General features: G+C 44.7%; 2 protein-coding genes across 3 annotated transcripts in view; one reads left to right on the forward strand and one right to left on the reverse strand.

Moving 5' to 3' along the window:
- Positions 1-12,598, forward strand: part of LOC8032597 (probable enoyl-CoA hydratase echA8) — a 37,525-nt gene extending 24,927 nt beyond the window's left edge. For both annotated transcript variants that reach the window (XM_029966495.3, XM_040499716.2), the window contains exons 6-7: positions 4,062-4,232; positions 10,973-12,598. In XM_029966495.3, coding sequence (XP_029822355.2) covers positions 4,062-4,232; positions 10,973-11,052 — 251 coding nt within the window. In that variant the 3' untranslated portion in view covers positions 11,053-12,598. The remainder of the gene's footprint in view (positions 1-4,061; positions 4,233-10,972) is intronic.
- The window catches only part of LOC8029042 (protein 5NUC-like), a 46,545-nt gene continuing 38,680 nt past the window's right edge, over positions 12,233-20,097 (reverse strand). Inside the window, exons 8-9 of the mRNA XM_029966494.3 lie at positions 18,138-18,335; positions 12,233-12,384 (exon numbers count right to left, since the gene is read on the reverse strand). Coding sequence (XP_029822354.2) covers positions 12,233-12,384; positions 18,138-18,335 — 350 coding nt within the window. The remainder of the gene's footprint in view (positions 12,385-18,137; positions 18,336-20,097) is intronic.

Raw genomic sequence — 20,097 nt, forward strand, 5'->3', positions numbered from 1 at the left:
CATGAAATGCGCCAAATAAGAAATCCGGGCGATGTTCGAGGACACAAATGCTTAGAAATCACCACTGTAGTCGAAGTAAACAAACACGACAACACGGGCGTTTCTGCCGTCTTGAGAGCGCCGCCACGACATCGCCGCACGAGTAGGTGGATCTTCCCTTTTAGTACGTGCTGGGTTATCATAGCGACACACAACGAAAATTCACAGTCAAGGATAGTGCTTTTACGCAGGACGATGAGATGCACGCCGTCTACGACGACGATCACAACCGACGCCATGTTTGCGGAATAGAAGCAGCCGGCCTTTGGCCTGCGACCGGCATGCAACGCGCGCGAACACTTCTCATTGACCTGCGATTGGTCTGTCGTTGCGATTGTTTGTTTCTTTGTTTCCAACGCAGCGGAGGGACGCACGCAGGTGAACGACTCGTGCGTGCGTCCCTCCGTCGCTATGGCAACTGAAGCCTCTCTTTTCGCTTCTCCTTGTGTTTTCGGGCAACCTCCTTGCCCCGCGAGTGCAGTTTGCGGCTCGCACCGTCAGCGTCGTTATCTAGTGTCGCACAGAGAAGCGAGCTCGCTGCTCCGGTCGTCGGCGCGGTCGGCGGGCTGTGTCAAAAACCGCACTATAACCGGTATTTCCCTTCGCGCGCCTGCATATTAAGCGGTATGTAATTACATGGAGTTCTATGGGAGGTGAACCGGTGGTTTAAAAAAACCGCGTTATACCCGGTCCTGCACTATAAGCGGTTACGTTGTAAGTGGTCTATACTGTAATAGAAGGTAATAAGTTGAGTTGAGTTGAACTAGCAAATAAATTTAATGATTATTTCACAAATGTGTTCTCCCCTGTGCAAACAAGCAGCTCCCCGTGTTCAACTCAAGGAATTTCACAAAACTGTTTTCTGTTTCCTACCGACGAGAGCGAGGTAAGCTCGGCATTTCTGAACTTCAAAAACAGTAAATGTACCGATTTTAATGGAATGCAGGTGCAGCCAATAAAATATGTGCTTGACATTATCTCGCCTTCCCTTACACATATCTTTAATTTGTTGCTCTCGACTGGTGTTTTTTCTAAAGGTATGCAGATAGCTAAGGTGTCTGTCTTATACAAGTCCGGAGACAAAAATGATATGTCCAACTACAGACTATTGCCTGTTTTTTCCCAAGGGTTTAGAGAAAGTTATTCATGTTAGGCTTAATAATTTTTGTGAAAAAAATATGCTACTTACAGATTCTCAGTATGGTTTTCGGAATGGTTGCTCTACTGAACTGGCTCTTTTACAACAGAAAGAAATTATCTTAAACAATTTTGAAAACAAGTGTCTAAGTTTAGGAATATTTATTGATTTTTCTAAAGCCTTTGACCGGCTGACTCATAAACTTCTGTTAGAAAAACTATTTTCTTATGGAATTCGAGGGCATTCCCTGACTTTAATAGAAAGTTACTTGAGTTTCCGGCATCAAGCTGTTAAAATAAACAGATATTCCTCAATGCCGAAACCAGTTCGGACAGGAGTACCTCAAGGTAGTGTCTTGGGGCCATTGCTGTTTAACTGATTTATAAATGATATAGTTACTATCACAAAAAATGCCTCATTTGTCATTTATGCAGGTGATACCAGTATATTTTTTTCAGGAAAAGACATTGATAGTTTAATTAACGATGCAAATATATGCCTTGAAAAACTTAGTTGCTGGACTGTCTCTAATTCCCTGAGAATTAATGAAAGTAAAACAAATGCAATTATCTTCAAACCGAAAGGCACAGTGTGTAAGGCCACCACAAAATTAATGATGAATTCCTCGGAGGTTAAGTTTGTAACTACTGTTAAAACATTAGGCGTGATTTTTCACGAACACATGTTATGGGACTCGCATGTTCAAAATCTTACTCTCAAACTTTCAAGCATCATAGGTATTCTATATAAGAATCACTATACATTGCCATCTCGTGTAAAGCTTTTAATTTACAATGCATTATTTAATCCTCGTATATTATACTGTCATCTAGTTTGGGGAACTACGACAAGTACTAACGTTAATAAATTGTTTTGGCTGCAGAAAAAAGCAATTTGCATCATAACTAATGAGTCTTATTGTGCACATACTGAACTCTTTTTTCTAAACATAAAGTAATGAAAATCAAAGAATATTTTAACTATAAGCTAGCAACTATGTACATGGCATCACTTAAATTTCCTAATCATCCATTACGGCAAATTTCCAAATTGACTAGCAAAAATATTGTATACGATATGCGCAGCGCCGGAACCTTGAGAGTACCACGTCCAAGAACTAATTACGGTCTTCAGATGATTCAGCACACACTTCCAACTGTATTGAATTTTTTCAAACAAAAAGGTGTCTGCATTGAAAACGTAAACAAGAATAGATTGCATGAAATGTTATCCTCCTAATAACATATTTTTCGGAGTGGTGCATAAATGTTTTTTTTTCTTTTGTTTCAAATGATGTAAGTGTATCCCGCTGACCGATCTGCCTGTAGGGGGCAGGGGCTTCGTCAAGCTGCATTTCTGCAGCTTTTTTCTCCTGCCTCCATCGCCCATTTTGTGTTATGGGAGTAAATAAAATGAATTAAATTGACCTGAATTGAAACTTAAAAAAAAAAAATGTTTTATGGGAGTTCAGTATCCTTTAACCCCCTCACTGCCGCTCCTGAGGTAACCCATATCCCCCCCCCCATGCACACACCCATTGCTACTGCCAAGTAGTATGCTTGTTTTGCATTTTAAGCTCACACCCTGTCGCACCCAAAACATCTCAAGTAAAAACAAAAATGGGCCGAAATTGATGTTGTGACACTGATTCTGGAAGGAATGCGTGATCATTTTGCATATCATTTGCATAACAAAGCATGGTGAATGCAGCCTCTCAGCACTGTTCCACAGGGTGAATATTCCTCAAACCCCTCCTCTCTGGTGCAAGCAGATCAGTTCAGTTAGCGTATGCATGAAGGACGTGCACGTGATGCGCGTACAAGAACAGAGCCATTTTGTTGTGCATACTTATTCACCACGAGCCTGCGTTTAATCCTGCGGCGGAGAGTCGGCGGTTTCACGCGATCGGCGTCATCGGTCCTCTTCGACCCTGCAATGCCGCGCCTGTTGTGCATACGGTGCCGACGACACCGTGCGCTTACGGCCCGGTGACGCGGTAAGAGGACTGCACGTCAAAAACAATGTGGCAGGTTGAAGATTGTAATCGCAGCCCGTGTGCATCCACAGGTCTCCAAAGCCGGCGGCAGGAGCTTCTGAGGACGTCCAAAGCCCACCATCTGTCGGTGCTTGCAGAAAGTGTTTCTTAGCCAGTTTCCACAGCCAGCGAGGCTGTAGCGCCATTTCGTGGCAATGTTGCAAACTTTGGTTAGTCCAAACCAGTCCAAGGTCGGCGCATGTATCAGGGCGCTAATGCTAATGCATTAAAATAATGCGGGCTCGTTGCAACATCTACGCAGAGGTCACCTAAACGCATAGGACTTGTCAATTGTGGGTTAATTTTGAGGGAACGAGTGGAGCGCACGTTTCTTCATCTGCTCCATCGCTTCATCTCGGTGGCGTGTCGACGTGGCATGCACGTTTGCTCTTTGATGGACGAAACAATTTATGAACTTTCAATCAATTCTGACTCTGACGAAAGCGGTAACAATGATGCAGCTTATATAAGTGGCTGTTTACGCGGGATTTTGTGGGTGCAAGTGTTGAGCAGACAAAACATTTCCAGCGCCTAGTACTTCCTGCATTTATTTCGGCGGACCGATTCCGAATGAACTGGTTGAAAGCATGACTGCGCGTGAATTCCACGTATTTCTGGCTCTCTGATGGCACATGTAAGGAAGAGCACAATCGCCGAGTTACTGGGGCAAAATGTCTGCTAAACCAACATGCAAACAAAAAAAAAAAAAAAAAAAAAACAACAAAAAAAAAACAACCTGGCAGGAGGTGAGGTGCAGAAAAAAGACCAGGCAGTGAAATGGCTAAGGTCAGCCTTTTGTCGACTACCAATCAATTGCCCCTCCACTCTCCCCTGTCCTCCCTCACACAGCCCTGGGCCAAGCCATCAGCCTGGCTGGGAGCATAGCCAAGTTTCCCCAGCAGTGCGTCAGGGCAGACCGGGCGTCGGCCTACCACGCCTGCTTCAGCGGCAGCCTGCAGGAGGCCCTGGCCTACGAACGAGACAATGGGAAGAATGTTCTAGCAGCGGAATCCATACAGGGCAAGCACTTTCTTTCCCCCCTTTATGCAACCGTCCCGATATCCCGATCTAATGCCTGCTTCTCGTTGCCTCCTTGACCATCCTCTTAATAGGCAGCATAAAGGTTTCTGGAAAAAAAAACCCAAAAAACTATCAATCATTTTATTTCAAAGTGCAGCACTTGTTTAGTACACACATCTATAGGCTACATTGTTGTCTAATTAATATGGACATGTCCGTTCCCCCTCAAAACCGTCTGTAATGTAGATTGTCTATAGTAATGAGACAAAAATGAATGTATTTACCCAGTTTGTCGCTGAAAATATTGCCTACCCGTATAGCGGATAGCGGGTTTGCCAGATTAATGGAGTCCATATTAACGAGACATAATGAAGTTTGGTGCTTGCCGTTAAATGAGCAGGAAAACTCGACACCTGCGCATAACGAGCTCCAGACTTTCCCTAAAGGCATATTTTAATGGTGATTTTTTTCCTCACGAATTTTCTTGATAAAATTATGTTCCGCTGAAAAATCGGGAGGACACCTTGACACTTTCGACAGCGGACACTGATGCCGACAACCGAGTCCTACGAGAGTCATGCGTGTGGTGCCGTCTCCCGATAGTTAGGGCAAGCACTCAGTAACGGTTGTATGCTTTCATCCACGAGTTTGGTACACATACTGGGAGATGGTGCCACGATCATGATTCTCGGTTGACTCGGTAGTCTGCATTAACACCTGCCGTTTGGAAACGACAAAGGTGCACTTATAATTTTTTGTGGGAATAGAGCTACTCCTTAAATTTTCATGAGGTAGCTTCCACCACTGAAATACACCTTTGGGGAAGGTTTGAGCTTGTTTTACACGCAGGTGCATAGCTTTCAAGGTTCAGGGTTCTGGGGCTGACGAGCCGCTTGATTCGTAACACTCTACACCTTTCTGCAAAGCACATGGATAATCATTCATAGGCATCTGTCCAAGGAGCCTAGGAAATAATGAGGAAGAGATACAATGTCGCGCGAAAACGCTGTCTACGCTGCAGTGCCGGCCACGGCAGTTTGCACGCCCAGAATCCAACAGAGGTTGCAGTTTTGGGAATTTATTTCTTCCAGGTCTCTTTATTCGCTCTTTTCCTTCTGTAGGTTAGAACCATTTCCAGTCTCCTTGCTTCGTGCGAAAATGGGGGCCCGTGCTTTTGCTCAGAATTGGGGCAACCTCTATCTGAGAAATGTCATAAATAATGTGCACAATTCAATAGCTGAAAGCCTTACGAACAACGATAGTTCAGTATTGGAAGGTTTCACACCACGCCATTTTCAGCGCAAAGTGTCGCGACAGCTCCCGCTAGCCAAGTATTGCCCAATATTTTCTTTGTGTGGAAGCTGCATTTGTCAGTTCGATGATGTAATTTGTGCTAGCAGGAGTAGCCAGTGACAGAAAGGAGTGGCAGGCTCTTCCGAATGCATGCAGTTGAATGCACTTAATGACAAACTCTCTAGTTTTATAATTGGCCCGACGGTACCACCATAGGGCCAGAGGTCCCGATATTAATAAAAGAAAACATTTTCACCCCCGCTTCTTGCGCCATGTTCCATCAAACACTTTTACATTTGCTGCTCCTCCCTTGTCAGCATTTTGATCTTCATGAGGTTTTGGCTGGCAATTTTTCCGACAGCGACATAAAGTGTCTTGCTAGTGAAGGTCTTTTGGCGCATTGTTGTTTGCAGGCCGAGAATCGTGCCGAAGCGCGGAAGTTTACAGCTTTTGAGTTGACGGACGGCAAAACTCGCGCAATCTCCCGCCGTCGTAGCTTTGCTTTGCGCTTACGTCTCCATCCGATGTGCACGATTTAATCGACAGTCACCTCCTTTCCTCTTGTTTTCTCTCGGCATTTCGGGCGCGTGGAGGAGAGGTGGATCGGCTTCACCTTCACGTTGAGGTGGTGAGAGCGTATGATCATCTTATTGGGGTGGAAAGAGCGTGAGACCAACCCGTGACGTCATGAACTTTGTGCAAAATTTATAATAAATCTTGTGCCATCAATATTGCTCTAAAAATTGTTTTTTTTTTTCGTGTAGAATTAATTTTTTGACATGCGTGTCCTAATTAGACTGTTTAAATAATTTTCTTTTTCTTCTTAGGGGCCTTTTAAACAGTCAGTTTATTGGGGCTAATGGCACGGAGGGATTTGTTGCTGGGACGACTCTTTGTTTGGGAAGAAGCGGAGTAATCGACGGTTTTCTAACTTAGATACACCTTCAGTTATGTGCCCTTCCGAATCCCATGGATGTTACATCTGAAGCCCCTCGATGTGTTTGCGATTGTCTTACAAGTAGCGTCAAATGCGTCATTGCACGAGGCCTGTGCCGCATGCGGCCCTGCCATTCCTGACACGTGTCTCACTTTTCGTACAGCAATGGTTATTGTCAGTACTTGATGAAATGTGAAGCATAAACATCATCGAGAGGCTTTGGGCGTACCTACCCATCGCGTTTTCTGAGACTACCGACTCCCGAGAGATTACAAATTGGTGGTTGGTTACATGCATGACCAAGGTTTGGTGCGTTTTTTATACCTTCAATTAGGTATTTTAGGGTACTTCCTTACTCAGTTCTCTTCACGAGGCTGTAAGATACTGCAAATGAATAAATGAAGAGAAAATGGCAAAAGATGTTTGCCAGCATGCCCACAGATGGCTGCCAAAACTGGTTCCTCCATTCGCCCTTTTTTTGTTTTGTGACAAAGCTTTGTAGCACCATCTGTTGGCTAGCCCTGGCGCTTATCCGGTCTTCATATATTTCCTAACTTTTTTACACGTCATTCCTTCGGCATAGGCTCGAAATAATCCTAACAATATCATAAGCAGAGATTCATTTTTTCAGCGTTTATTTTTTTCTAAATGGGGGGGGGGGAATTCTGTATTTTTCAGTGTTTCTCTTCAGTGTCGGTAAAAAAATCGGTGTTTAACAGGGCTTACATGGAAGGACACGGGCATGGGACTCCCTAACCTCTAGGAAACATGCGCATGACCCGAATGCTTTGGAAACATTCAGTACCGGTCAGAAAAAGACAAAAGATAAGGGACGTGGTCAGCCGAGAAAGCAGCAGCCTCGTAGAAAGTTTTGTGATGGCTGTAATCCGAAGAAAATAAAGCTGCAGATAAAGATTTCTTTCTATGAAATGTAGGCTTTCTTATTAAAAAACGGTTCCGATTCGGGGTTTGGTTTTTCTTGATTTCAGTAAAAGCAGCTTGGCGGTTACCTATTTTTTTGGTGTTTATCTGTATATACTAAAGAAACGCAGCACCCTAGTCATAAGCAACCATTGACCCCCCTAAGTGGGACGTTGCTGCCCCAAACAAACAGTTGCTAGGGACATTACTATGGACAAATACACGGGTCTAGATTTCGCTAAAAAAAATTGTCGTTCAAGAATCTGGACATGGAACAGGCACGTAGCCAAAGGGGGGACCCATGGGGCCCGGGGCCCCCCCGAAATCTTCCATTTTGCTGGGACCTCCTCTCCCCCCTCCCCCTCATATGGCATTTTGTAATGGGTGGGCCCCCCCCCCCCCCCCCCCCCCCGAAACAAAATCCTGGCTACGTGCCTGACGTGGAATATATATGTTGAAAAAGAATACATATAATAAGCCTAGGTTTCATACTTACCACGACAGAAGTTTGCGAAGAATCAGCTGTTTCTGAATTGGTTGCGATAGCAACCTCTGGTGCTCAAGATGTCTCGAGATGCCTGCTGCAGGCAACGAACGCATATGGAATGACTGAAGCATGCCGTCTGCAACAGCTTGAATCATTTGCATAATGATACAATTGTCATCTTGTATTCATTGGGAACATGACATGTCTAAGAAACTCGTCAGGTTTATAAAAATGATTTGTATTTGTGTGTGATCTGGGATACTATCTGATGAAAATCATCACACGTATGGAGATGTGCTAAAAATGTGGCGAGAGAAGCATCTTTTTAGAACATGATGTCCAAGCAGCGTCAGTCAGTGCATTGTAATGAAGGGAAAACTATTTTGACTTTAACATAGCAATTGTTTTTCAGGCTCGCAATATGGGTGTGTGTTTTGTACCTCCTTGTTACCATCACACTGAAAAGAAATCCAACTGATTCTCCCGTTTTCAGTAAGACTCAAAATAGAAAAAAGCCGAATAAATTCGGACAGTTCGTTTGATCGCAAATATGTGCACTGAACCGTCGGAATTCCCTAAAATGTGCCGTCAGAGCTCCCTAAAACGTGTGCTGGCCTGCACTTCGACGTTGATACACTTTGCATCGTCGTCTTATGTGATTTGGTTTCATAGTGCAGTGATTTGATTGCTGTGCCGATTGCGCCAAACTGTGCCAAGGGGCTAACCCTGCTACATCCTGCTACATTTTGCGAAAATATCGGTAATCTGCGCCAAGCTTGAGCCAGAGGACCAATTTCACTCGCCTTTCAATACCCAAACTAAACTGAGTACCGTAATTGAGCATGTCTGAGTTACGTGGCGCAAGCGGCCGCCCGACACAAAGTACCCTGCATTAATTGTCCATCTGGTCTTGCATGGTTTTCTCGCCGTCTCACGTTTCGCGCTCTCGTCATCTCGTAAATCTCGTCTCGCGTCTTTTTTTTTTTTTTATATACTCTACGATAGATGCGGGTGTGTGTGGACGCTTCGACGCTAGCGTGCCAGGTACCAGCCATGCCGTCATGCTGTTTAACGAAAGCATGTTTTTGCGGGGCGGGAGTTATTTTGTGAGCTGGAGCACTCTCTCCTGAAAGCAACGGCCGTGGGAAGCAATATTTGGTCTCTGCCTTCCAGTCACCGTGGTCGCGCGACATCGGGTGTTGCCGTCCCCACGGCGCTGCAGATATGGCACCTTCTTAAATGAAACTAAGTACCGCCGCATGTTCATGAACATTCCTGTTCTTGTTTAAATCATACGTTACTACAAAAATTCCTCTTTAACTCAAAGACTGCTGTTTCAAAGTATTGATTACCCAGGTTTCTCTCAGTGGGCTTTCTTTCGAGAGGGGCCCCGGTACGTGAAAACTCTGCTGCGAAAGAAAGTTGATGAAGGGAAGTTAGCTAAAGCAAAGAAGGCAATGTCTGCATGCTGAACCCTCACAGCGCACTTGTTTGTCTCAAGTTCAGTCGTTGCACAAAGCGCTGCAAGAACTTTTTGACCCTGGCTCGCGATGTGTTGCATCGATAGCTCAGGTACTTTTTCCCCCCTTTTTTTGTATGTTTAGCTTGTACCGTGTTTGCCGGCCTGGCAAGCACGCACCGCTGGACTGTTTATTGTCGTATGCTCGACATTTACATTTTGCATACAGTTTGATGATCAGTTGGCGACGGAGCGGAGTGACATGGTTTCAGTTTTGATCGAACAGCCGTGTTCTCAGCTTGCGAGATGAAGCACGCGCAACTGCAAGCCTGCCGAAGTTAGCCTCATGTGCATGCGAACATGATTGCACGACAGAAGCACCAGCCGGGACACTTGCAATCCATTGTTTTACGTCTGCTTACTTTTCACGAAAATCTGGCACGTCAGGAACCAGTAAAACGGTGGCAAGCGGTTTTTCGAAATTGCTCGGCAATGCCTACATGACTGTACACTTGTGGGATGTCTCAGCAGTAAAAACACAAGTGGCGAGTTCTGTCACAACACGCCACATCAGAACACAACACAACACAAAGTGCCCTTCATATGTACAGCACTTAAAACAAATATTTTTATTTTTCTAAAAATATCTGCTCCAAAAGCCACTTTTGCTGCTCCGAAACACTGTTTTGGCTGCTCCAAAAGCCACTTTTGCTTCTCTAAAACACTGTTTTGGCTGCTCCGAAAGGTGCTCCAAAATGGCTTCGGCCAATCACATCAATGATAGTGTTTTTACCCTTTTTAAAATATTGCGGAAGCCTCCACAGGCAGGCGCTCGTGCACGTCGAGCATCAATCAAAGCTGTGCCTAGGCACTCTTTGTTTCTAGAATCCTACAGAAAGTTAACCCAAAGAAGAGGATTTTTGTCGCTCATCACCAGCTTAACCACTGAAGTAGCGAAGCCATTGTGTTGTTTGCTAGCAAGGCAAAGCCCGTCGCAAAACTTCATTACTGGCTTTTATCGCAACTTCATGGTTATAGAAAAATTTATAATTAGATATTGAGAAGGCTCAATGTTTACGAAAAGTAATTCACTTTTTTTGTTGGACATATTCTAACCTAACGTCGAGTCCCCATACACTTGTCCATAACAATGGCCCTAGCAACGGTTTGTTTGGAGCTCAGCTCCATGTGTTGTGACGTCATCACTTGTGGGGTCAATTGCTCGAAGAGAAAAGATAGATTCAATCTCGCAGATACCTCAAAACCTGCAACCTATTTTCCACTTCAGCATAACTCGGGTAATGGCCAAAGCCGCGACCAATCAGAGCATCGAAATGAGGCTCACGATGACGTTCTGTCGCAGAGATCTGCCATGTGCTTCACTCTGTTTCTCGGGTTGGCCCGCGGTGTCTGGAACCTCCTCTCTTTACCGAGTCGCACAGAAACGGAGCATAGTTGGGGACATTTTGGCTCGCCCGAGAAAGAGCGAATAAAAACGGTACTGCATCCCCCTTAGCGTCGTAGCGAAGTGAGTTTGACCGCTAGACTTCTAACACCTGTTCATTTCGTCGCCCCGTTTGGGACAGTTAACAACGTTAGGGGGGACGCATGACTTCATCGATCACTCCCTTTTTTTCTTGCAGGAGCGAAGAAGTTTGTGTCCGGCATCGGACGCCACGGGAGCTTCAACCTACTTCATGCCCCTCGGAAGGACGCGTCGTAGCCCTCTTCCACGCCGGACTCATATTAGCATTGCACGGTTTGGAGAGAAAGGGGATCAAGAAACGAGAGGCCCGTCCAGAACCTTCTAGATGACGAGACCACGGTGCTAGTCTTTTTACGACACCCATAGCTGCCGACTGGACGAGAACAGTAAGGCGTCTCTTTCGAATTCCTAGCCTCTCGAGGATCTCGAGAGGCCGGAGCGTTACCGACTGTAGGATGCTCACTCTGGAGGCGCAACGACGGAGGGATCATTGCCGGTCTGGTTCTGTGAGACGCTACTGTACAGGAAACCAGCGTGGGTCACATACTGGACACGACTGCCGAGTCAGCATTCAGCCGGGACTCGTGTCCTCGCCGATTGAACGCAAGTTCAGGCTGAACGCTAATGCGGCACTCTTGTACAACCCCCACCCTCGTGCTGGCCTCCGGTGGGTGATGCAAAAGATCCGGCACTGGAAGTGTAGATGTGCCTATCAACACGGGGGCGTTCCTTGTCCTTGCGCAACGACCATGGTGGACCCCGGATTCACTGCGGCGGAAGAATATGGTGAAATTTGTACTCTCGGTAAGATTGTGTATTGTTGAAGTTGACATCGTCCTCGGACGGCATATTGCTCTTTTTATTTTTTTGCAATTCCGATCTGCAAGTGTGAGATCTGGGAAAAAAAATTAAATAAATAAAGCTCATATCCATCAAAAGTTGCGCACCGCTCGGATCTGGTCGATACAGATAATGCTATGCGTTGCACCTGACTGCAAGCGCCGTGCGGCGCCCGTTTTCGCCGCTTGTGTGTTGTCTGCTTTGTTAAAGATATCCAGGTATTGATTGTGGCTGCAACATGTTCAAAACTTCCAAGTGAAAGTTGGGGTCTACAAGAAACTGGCTAAAGGTGAAAAGCAAATCCTGGGAGCTTTAGAAAAACAAAAAATCTGTCACCGGCGGCACTGGTGTAGGGCTTGCTGGGCGACTGTTAAATCTCTATGCCCCAACATGTCGGAAACACGCTGCAAGCCAAGTGGCATCAGCATCGTCCAAAATGGAATATTCTGGAGCCTTTTTTACAAAGGTCTGTAGTGAGGTAGAGTTTAATCACGTGTGTCCCTCCGACGCGCCGACTGGTTCACTGGGACCGTAGCCTTCACCGCTGCCAAGTTACGATGAGTCGGCTATAGGAAAGCTAGCCTTGACTTTGGTAAGCTTGGTAAAGTCCACCGGATGTCGCTCCTGCCGGTCTTTCGTTGTTGTACATGACCACTCTCCCCTCCTCGGCCTGCTTGATAGGGGACATCTTGCGGACGTACTGGGTGACCACCTCGTTGTCAATGGCCCCTGAAACGGGGGAAACTGTATTCAAACCTGGTTCCCAGAGAAATATACCGTGTAAATATGAAGTATTTTTTAATTTTCAAACTTTATTAGAAGACATCTGTGTGCCAATGCCGCCTATTATGTTTGTTTGTTTTATTTTTTATGGAGATATTTTTTTATTGTATTTGCAAGCTCCAAGAATTCTTCTAATAAAAGATTATCATTTTCCACTTAATGTCCGGCACACGGAAATATCTTCCGCCACGCAGAAGATTCTCTCTTTTCATTCTTTTCCTCCTCCCATTTCCCTCGCTATTTTACATCCTCCTCGCATGCTAAGTGTTTAAGTGGCTCATAACCCTTCCGAGTTCCAGAATGGTCTACTTCAAACTTGAAAGGAAATGATTTCGTCGCAAGGGCAGGTAATGGGCATCGAAGGGGCTGTTGCCTTTACAGCACTCGGACTTTTTTTTTTTTTTCTGACTGGATTGTTTTTTGGGTTATTCTGCGATGGGCTTGCAAGTATTTTTGATCGAAGAACTCTGTTCACCCATGAGCAGACAGTGTGGTGAGAGCTGCGTGGTCGTTAGACCAGTTATACATCTATCTGGGTGGCATTCAAAATGCCAAAGATTAAAATGCTGGATTATCAAAAAAAAAAAATTAAAATGCAGAGAAAACCAAATGCCGGAAAATCAAAATGCTGCAAGATAAAATAGAAAACGAAAATCCAAGTGGCCGATCCTGCAGCACCAAAGATAGAAAAGCACAGCTAGAGTATGACGTCCACTAGAAACTCGCCGGGTTCACTTGAGAAACTAAAAGACATTTCCTTGTTCTGTCATATAGGATAGGAATTTCTTGTTTATTTATGTTCCAACTGAGATTCTGTGCAGTTCCTTGCGGTAAGCCCAGGACGTCAACCTTGTCCCAGTTGCCCAAAGCGGCTGCCGGACAGTCTTTGAGTATCCTTTGCTGCTTGCTTTGAGGACGGCGAGGTTGTTACCCAATTGCTGCCTGGATATCAACTTTGACGACCGCTTGCTCTTTTTTTCTGTTCGTAATCAGCCAGAAGGCACCTACGTGGTGCCGCATACCAGCATCTCCCATCGGCGGTGCCATGCCTCGACAGAGTTATTCATACAGATTACACGAAACACAACAATAACATGCAGACTAAGCTAATACATGTCGGATCGCCTACAAATGGGCGATCAGACATGTAAGCATTCACACCTTTCGGTGTTTTGCTTTTCAGCATTTCGAGCTTTCTGCATTTTGATTTTTCAGCGTTATAATGTTTGGCTTTTTCACAATTCGGTGTTTCGATTTGTGTTCGTTGTGCCCGTATTTTTTCCTTTGAAGGGGGTGGCTTCAAAGAGGGGGAGGGACATTAGGGAACAGAGGAGGCACGATTTTTGCATTTCTGGGAGGGACTACTGATTGGCCACTGTACTAATCTTTTCTAATCCTCAACAAAATGTGAGAAGGGGGATATTTCCTCTTTTCCCGCTACGGGAGAAACGAGGAGGAGAAAAACAAGGATAGGCAGGGGTGGGGTTCCTCCTTTCTGCCTGCTCATCGGGCTTTAAGCAATGCGGATGCTGGAGAGGAGGCAAGTGGAAAGAAGGAAACCACCAATCGTAACGAGCAGAGATCTTTGGAGAGGGGCTTCTTTCCTTAACCTGCATTGGAGTACAATAATGTAATATACTCAAAAGGACCCGTACAAAGTGGCGATGCAGGCGAGTTGGTTCATTCACACGTAAAAGAGCCTGCTGTAGAAGAAGTGTAATTAGGGTTGGCCAGACGTGGCTATGAATAGCCCAATTAGGCTGCTTATTTCTGTAGTTGGCGGGAAATAGTGGTTGTCTATTTGGCTATTTCACACCCGAGGAAACGATGAATACAAGAGAGTAGAAAACGAATCTATCCAAATCACAAGCGTGAACATGCAATAAGTGGTTCCTCAGTGGTGTTGGTCACTGTCGTTTTTACCTGTAATACCACCGTCTAAAGAATTTTTTTTTTGTGAATTTCAATATTGCAGTGATGCACCTGTGCTTGCCATTGCCAGATACCTTGCATGAAATTTTGTTTCGGGCTATTTTTTAGGGATGTGCGAATATTCGAATAAACGAATTCGAATCAAATAGCAAGTTTCCGAATAATTTGATTCGCGAATGGAATCCCTAGTATTCGATCGCTCGAATATTCAATATATTTGGCCACAGACGCACAGTCGGACTCGGCACAGAGCTGAATAAATTGCAGTTTTTTTTCTCCTGTTGTTAGCGTCGTGATGTTGGACAGAACATGCGTGAAACAGCTCTTGGTTATACCATTCCACAAAAATCTAACGGACAGGTTACAACAAAGAAAAGTAACGAACGCCACAAACTTTATAGCACGCAGATTTACTCATGATCGTGACACAATCGAACCTTGAATCACAACCGAAACATCCCGTCCTGTTTGCGCCGCTTCCAGAGGAATTATTGGGAGGCCGGAATTTAAGCGCCGATGTGGAACAGACTTGCCACACTCACAGCAATTGGTGACTGCAAGACCACAAAAAGAAAACTACGCTAACCACGCCGATGACACCAGCCGAGTTGTCGTCGTCGTTCCAGGTCGTTCTTTTGGAACCGCAAGCCGCAAATTCTGATTCGGAACGAAACGGAATGGAAAAATAGTGTGCCTAGATTTGAGAGGGTTTCTGACCGTTTGATAGCTGCACGACAAAAAGGCGAAAGCGTCGATCGGGCAGGATCGGGTGCGTAGGCGTCGTCGCTCTTCTATTTGCTCGCCCTTCTTTCCACGCGTTGACACAACACATGCTCACTTACGACCAATCTGCGCAGGAGCGGTCTCCGTGGTTTCAATGGTTTCAGTTTCGCTTGCTCCCTCTTTTAAATCTAGGCTCTCTAAAACAGGATAAATGGACAGAGGAATGGATGCATAGCGGCTGTTGGACGGTCACTTTCGCCACCTAACCACATTTTTTTTCTTACTTCAGATTTAACAGCTATCTGTTTATTTATATAAAATAAAATCCCGGGTGCCCTTTTTCTTCACTAAAATTAAGACCAAATATTGCAAAGTGCCCCTTTCCTCAGATATACAAATAAAAAAAGAAAACATGTCGTGGTGTTAGGGCACGCGTGGCTGTAACTTTGGGTCTTTTGTGAGGCTTAGGGTAGATAGCTTATGTTTGCGCCATAAAAGTGGATCTTTAATGCCCAACGTTCATCAGCACCTGCTTTTTTTTACGAGAATTCTTAGACATTTGATATTTTGTTTCGTACAAGATGCATATTCTGCACCTGGCACATACTCTGCACATATAATAATCTCATTCACAGCAGACTTTCAAAATTTCCTACAAATAAAATCACTATTCAATATTCGATTTGATATTCGGCTTTTTTTTTTTCTTAATTCGATTTGGTATTCGATTTGATATCTACTATTCGGTATTCGCACACCCCTACTATCTTTATAGGCCCCCGTTCGACGATTTTTGGGCTATACCTCTCAAAAAATTTGCGGGTTAATCTTCGTGTTCCTGGCAACTCAGAATGTAATGAATCAAAGTTTGGCGCTTGTCCTCTCCAGTAACTTCCCTGTCCTTGTTTATTTCCCGCCTTTTTACCAGTTGTAGAAGCTGTAGAAGAACCTGCTGTAGAAGAAGTGTAATTAGGGTTGGCCAGACGTGGCTATGAATAGCCCAATTAGGCTGCTTATTTCTGTAGTTGGCGGGAAATAGTGGTTGTCTATTTGGCTATTTCACACCCGAGGAAACGATGAATACAAGAGAGTAGAAAACGAATCTATCCAAATCACAAGCGTGAACATGCAATAAGTGGTTCCTCAGTGGTGTTGGTCACTGTCGTTTTTACCTGTAATACCACCGTCTAAAGAATTTTTTTTTTGTGAATTTCAATATTGCAGTGATGCACCTGTGCTTGCCATTGCCAGATACCTTGCATGAAATTTTGTTTCGGGCTATTTTTTAGGGATGTGCGAATATTCGAATAAACGAATTCGAATCAAATAGCAAGTTTCCGAATAATTTGATTCGCGAATGGAATCCCTAGTATTCGATCGCTCGAATATTCAATATATTTGGCCACAGACGCACAGTCGGACTCGGCACAGAGCTGAATAAATTGCAGTTTTTTTTCTCCTGTTGTTAGCGTCGTGATGTTGGACAGAACATGCGTGAAACAGCTCTTGGTTATACCATTCCACAAAAATCTAACGGACAGGTTACAACAAAGAAAAGTAACGAACGCCACAAACTTTATAGCACGCAGATTTACTCATGATCGTGACACAATCGAACCTTGAATCACAACCGAAACATCCCGTCCTGTTTGCGCCGCTTCCAGAGGAATTATTGGGAGGCCGGAATTTAAGCGCCGATGTGGAACAGACTTGCCACACTCACAGCAATTGGTGACTGCAAGACCACAAAAAGAAAACTACGCTAACCACGCCGATGACACCAGCCGAGTTGTCGTCGTCGTTCCAGGTCGTTCTTTTGGAACCGCAAGCCGCAAATTCTGATTCGGAACGAAACGGAATGGAAAAATAGTGTGCCTAGATTTGAGAGGGTTTCTGACCGTTTGATAGCTGCACGACAAAAAGGCGAAAGCGTCGATCGGGCAGGATCGGGTGCGTAGGCGTCGTCGCTCTTCTATTTGCTCGCCCTTCTTTCCACGCGTTGACACAACACATGCTCACTTACGACCAATCTGCGCAGGAGCGGTCTCCGTGGTTTCAATGGTTTCAGTTTCGCTTGCTCCCTCTTTTAAATCTAGGCTCTCTAAAACAGGATAAATGGACAGAGGAATGGATGCATAGCGGCTGTTGGACGGTCACTTTCGCCACCTAACCACATTTTTTTTCTTACTTCAGATTTAACAGCTATCTGTTTATTTATATAAAATAAAATCCCGGGTGCCCTTTTTCTTCACTAAAATTAAGACCAAATATTGCAAAGTGCCCCTTTCCTCAGATATACAAATAAAAAAAGAAAACATGTCGTGGTGTTAGGGCACGCGTGGCTGTAACTTTGGGTCTTTTGTGAGGCTTAGGGTAGATAGCTTATGTTTGCGCCATAAAAGTGGATCTTTAATGCCCAACGTTCATCAGCACCTGCTTTTTTTTACGAGAATTCTTAGACATTTGATATTTTGTTTCGTACAAGATGCATATTCTGCACCTGGCACATACTCTGCACATATAATAATCTCATTCACAGCAGACTTTCAAAATTTCCTACAAATAAAATCACTATTCAATATTCGATTTGATATTCGGCTTTTTTTTTTTCTTAATTCGATTTGGTATTCGATTTGATATCTACTATTCGGTATTCGCACACCCCTACTATCTTTATAGGCCCCCGTTCGACGATTTTTGGGCTATACCTCTCAAAAAATTTGCGGGTTAATCTTCGTGTTCCTGGCAACTCAGAATGTAATGAATCAAAGTTTGGCGCTTGTCCTCTCCAGTAACTTCCCTGTCCTTGTTTATTTCCCGCCTTTTTACCAGTTTGTAAGGTAAACACAAACACGTTACAAGAATGGCTCCAGCTTGCCTACGTTGAACCATTTGACCAATAGGCTATATCCATTGAGCGTGACGTCTCATTCTTACCATTGTGAGGAGTTCGTTGTCAGTAGGGCAATGGTTCCAAAGTCCAAGGTTAAATTTCGTAATGCATAAGGATCTGCTGAGGGAGAAAGGAGAAAATAGTTGCGTACCTTCAGTCTCTTTCTTCAGGTCCGTGTCAAAATTGAATCCGTCTCCGCCATTTGCAATGTAGCTGGTAGTGACAATTTTGTACGTGTTTTTCCATTGGACAGGCTCGTACTTGGGTATCGAGCAGTTGGCGCACAAAATTTCGAGTCGAATGACTCGCTGGAATGCACAGCGCGCAAAGTTGTACGCCACCTTGATCCCTGCGAAAACAAAGCGCACAGGTAGAATAAATTTTGAACTTCTTGCTTTTTGATTCGTTCCTCTCTGATCTAATCGGCCAATGCCGGAATCTCATCAGCTGCGGAGCGATAACAAGATATGCTCGAGGCACGCTGCGTCCTACTTCTCTTACGTCGGCAAGTTCGTCTGCTTCTTGCACATGGGTTGCTATGATGTCAGAATGCCAAGCTCTTATTGTTTGTCTGAAAAAAAAAAAAATTAAAGCCGTTTACAACTCCCTGTAACGCCGAATTAGAGTGCAGCTCTTGAGGAGGAGGAAAGAAGGGTACTGAGGGAAAGGTATACCCCTCGTCCCTCCTCCTCACCTCCTCATCCTGTCTGCTACTCCTCCCTCCAAGCGGCGTCGTCGTCGCCTCACGAGGGTCACGTGACTTCACGGGGGTCACGTGACCTCACCGGGGTCACGTGAGGACGTCATCGTCATCGTAACTGATGACGTCATCATCACTAGTGACGTCATCAGTGACAATGCGGATGCCGATGACGTCATCAGTGACGATGAAGTCACTGATGACGTCATCAGTGACATCACGCATGCCATAATGCAGCGCATGGTTACGCCGACGGCGACGCCGCTCAAGCCGCACACGGGCGCCTAAGAGCTGTGCTCTACAAAAAATAGTGGGTACACTGCAAGGCATCTTGCATTGAAGTCGACCTCAATGCTAGATGCCTTGAATGGCAATCAAATCAATTCAGAGCTCGGCGTCACTCTGACTTCACCGCAACTCCTGCGCAAGAAGCATGATGACTTTCTCTCCGCATAGTACAAGACGATTTTGGGTGGTAGAAATGCTGCCATTTGCTGGCGTTTCATTCGAGGGTTCTGCAATCCCGAATAGCCTACGCTCATTTCTGCATAAATGAACATACAGTTTTAAAAGGGGTCGTGCAACAATACTGGTTAGTATGTTTGTCACTTTACACAACCTCACAGCACTAGTTGACCCAGTTATCCTCGTACGCAACGCCACTGACCAAGAAGCTTCTTTGTCACGGTGTAATAGACCCTTTTCAGAAGTACACGCCATTTGGGAGATGCTGCCTGAAAACAATAAACACTCGCAGATTATTACTTCAGCAAAGAGGTTTGTCGATAATCTCGGGCAAGAACGACCTCCTTTGTTTGTTCACAATAGTCTGCTGCTCTAAACGGACACCCAAACGGCGTTGAAGTGGTCGGCGCACGTCTAACCTTCTGCACTTGTGTAAGGTTAGTTACAAACCTCGCCTGTACAGTTTACTTTATTGTAAAGTTTGACCTAAAGTTTGCCCTTCATGCTGGTGTACTCGTTCGCGTCTGTGTAATGAAAGCGTTTAATTTGTACTTTTTTTTTTTTTTTTGGTTTGTCAAACTTTTATTGATTAGCAGGTAAAAACATTTAATCGTGATTAAAGCATTAATTGATTGAACGGTAGGTTAATTGATTAATTGGCCAGCCCTAATGATAACTCATTGGGGCATATAATCGGCACTAGATCATGTCGCCGCTTGTCCTGGAGGCGAATGTAGGAAGTGAATGTTGCCTGTATTTCTTTAATTTATTTTTTCTGTGACTGCCATTGCGCAGGGAGAAGCACTAACGCATGTTTCATATGTTATGAGCGTCGAAGATTAACCCTAAACAGACATTCAGCATGTATCGGGAATTTCAAAGCATCGGCCCATCTTTTACGTTTTCAGCTCAGAATTCGTCGGTTCATATAAAATGATTTTTATTG

The sequence above is a fragment of the Ixodes scapularis genome, unplaced genomic scaffold, assembly GCF_016920785.2.
Source record: "Ixodes scapularis isolate PalLabHiFi unplaced genomic scaffold, ASM1692078v2 PGA_scaffold2__306_contigs__length_199485367, whole genome shotgun sequence".
NCBI classification, from domain to species: Eukaryota; Metazoa; Arthropoda; class Arachnida; order Ixodida; family Ixodidae; genus Ixodes; species Ixodes scapularis.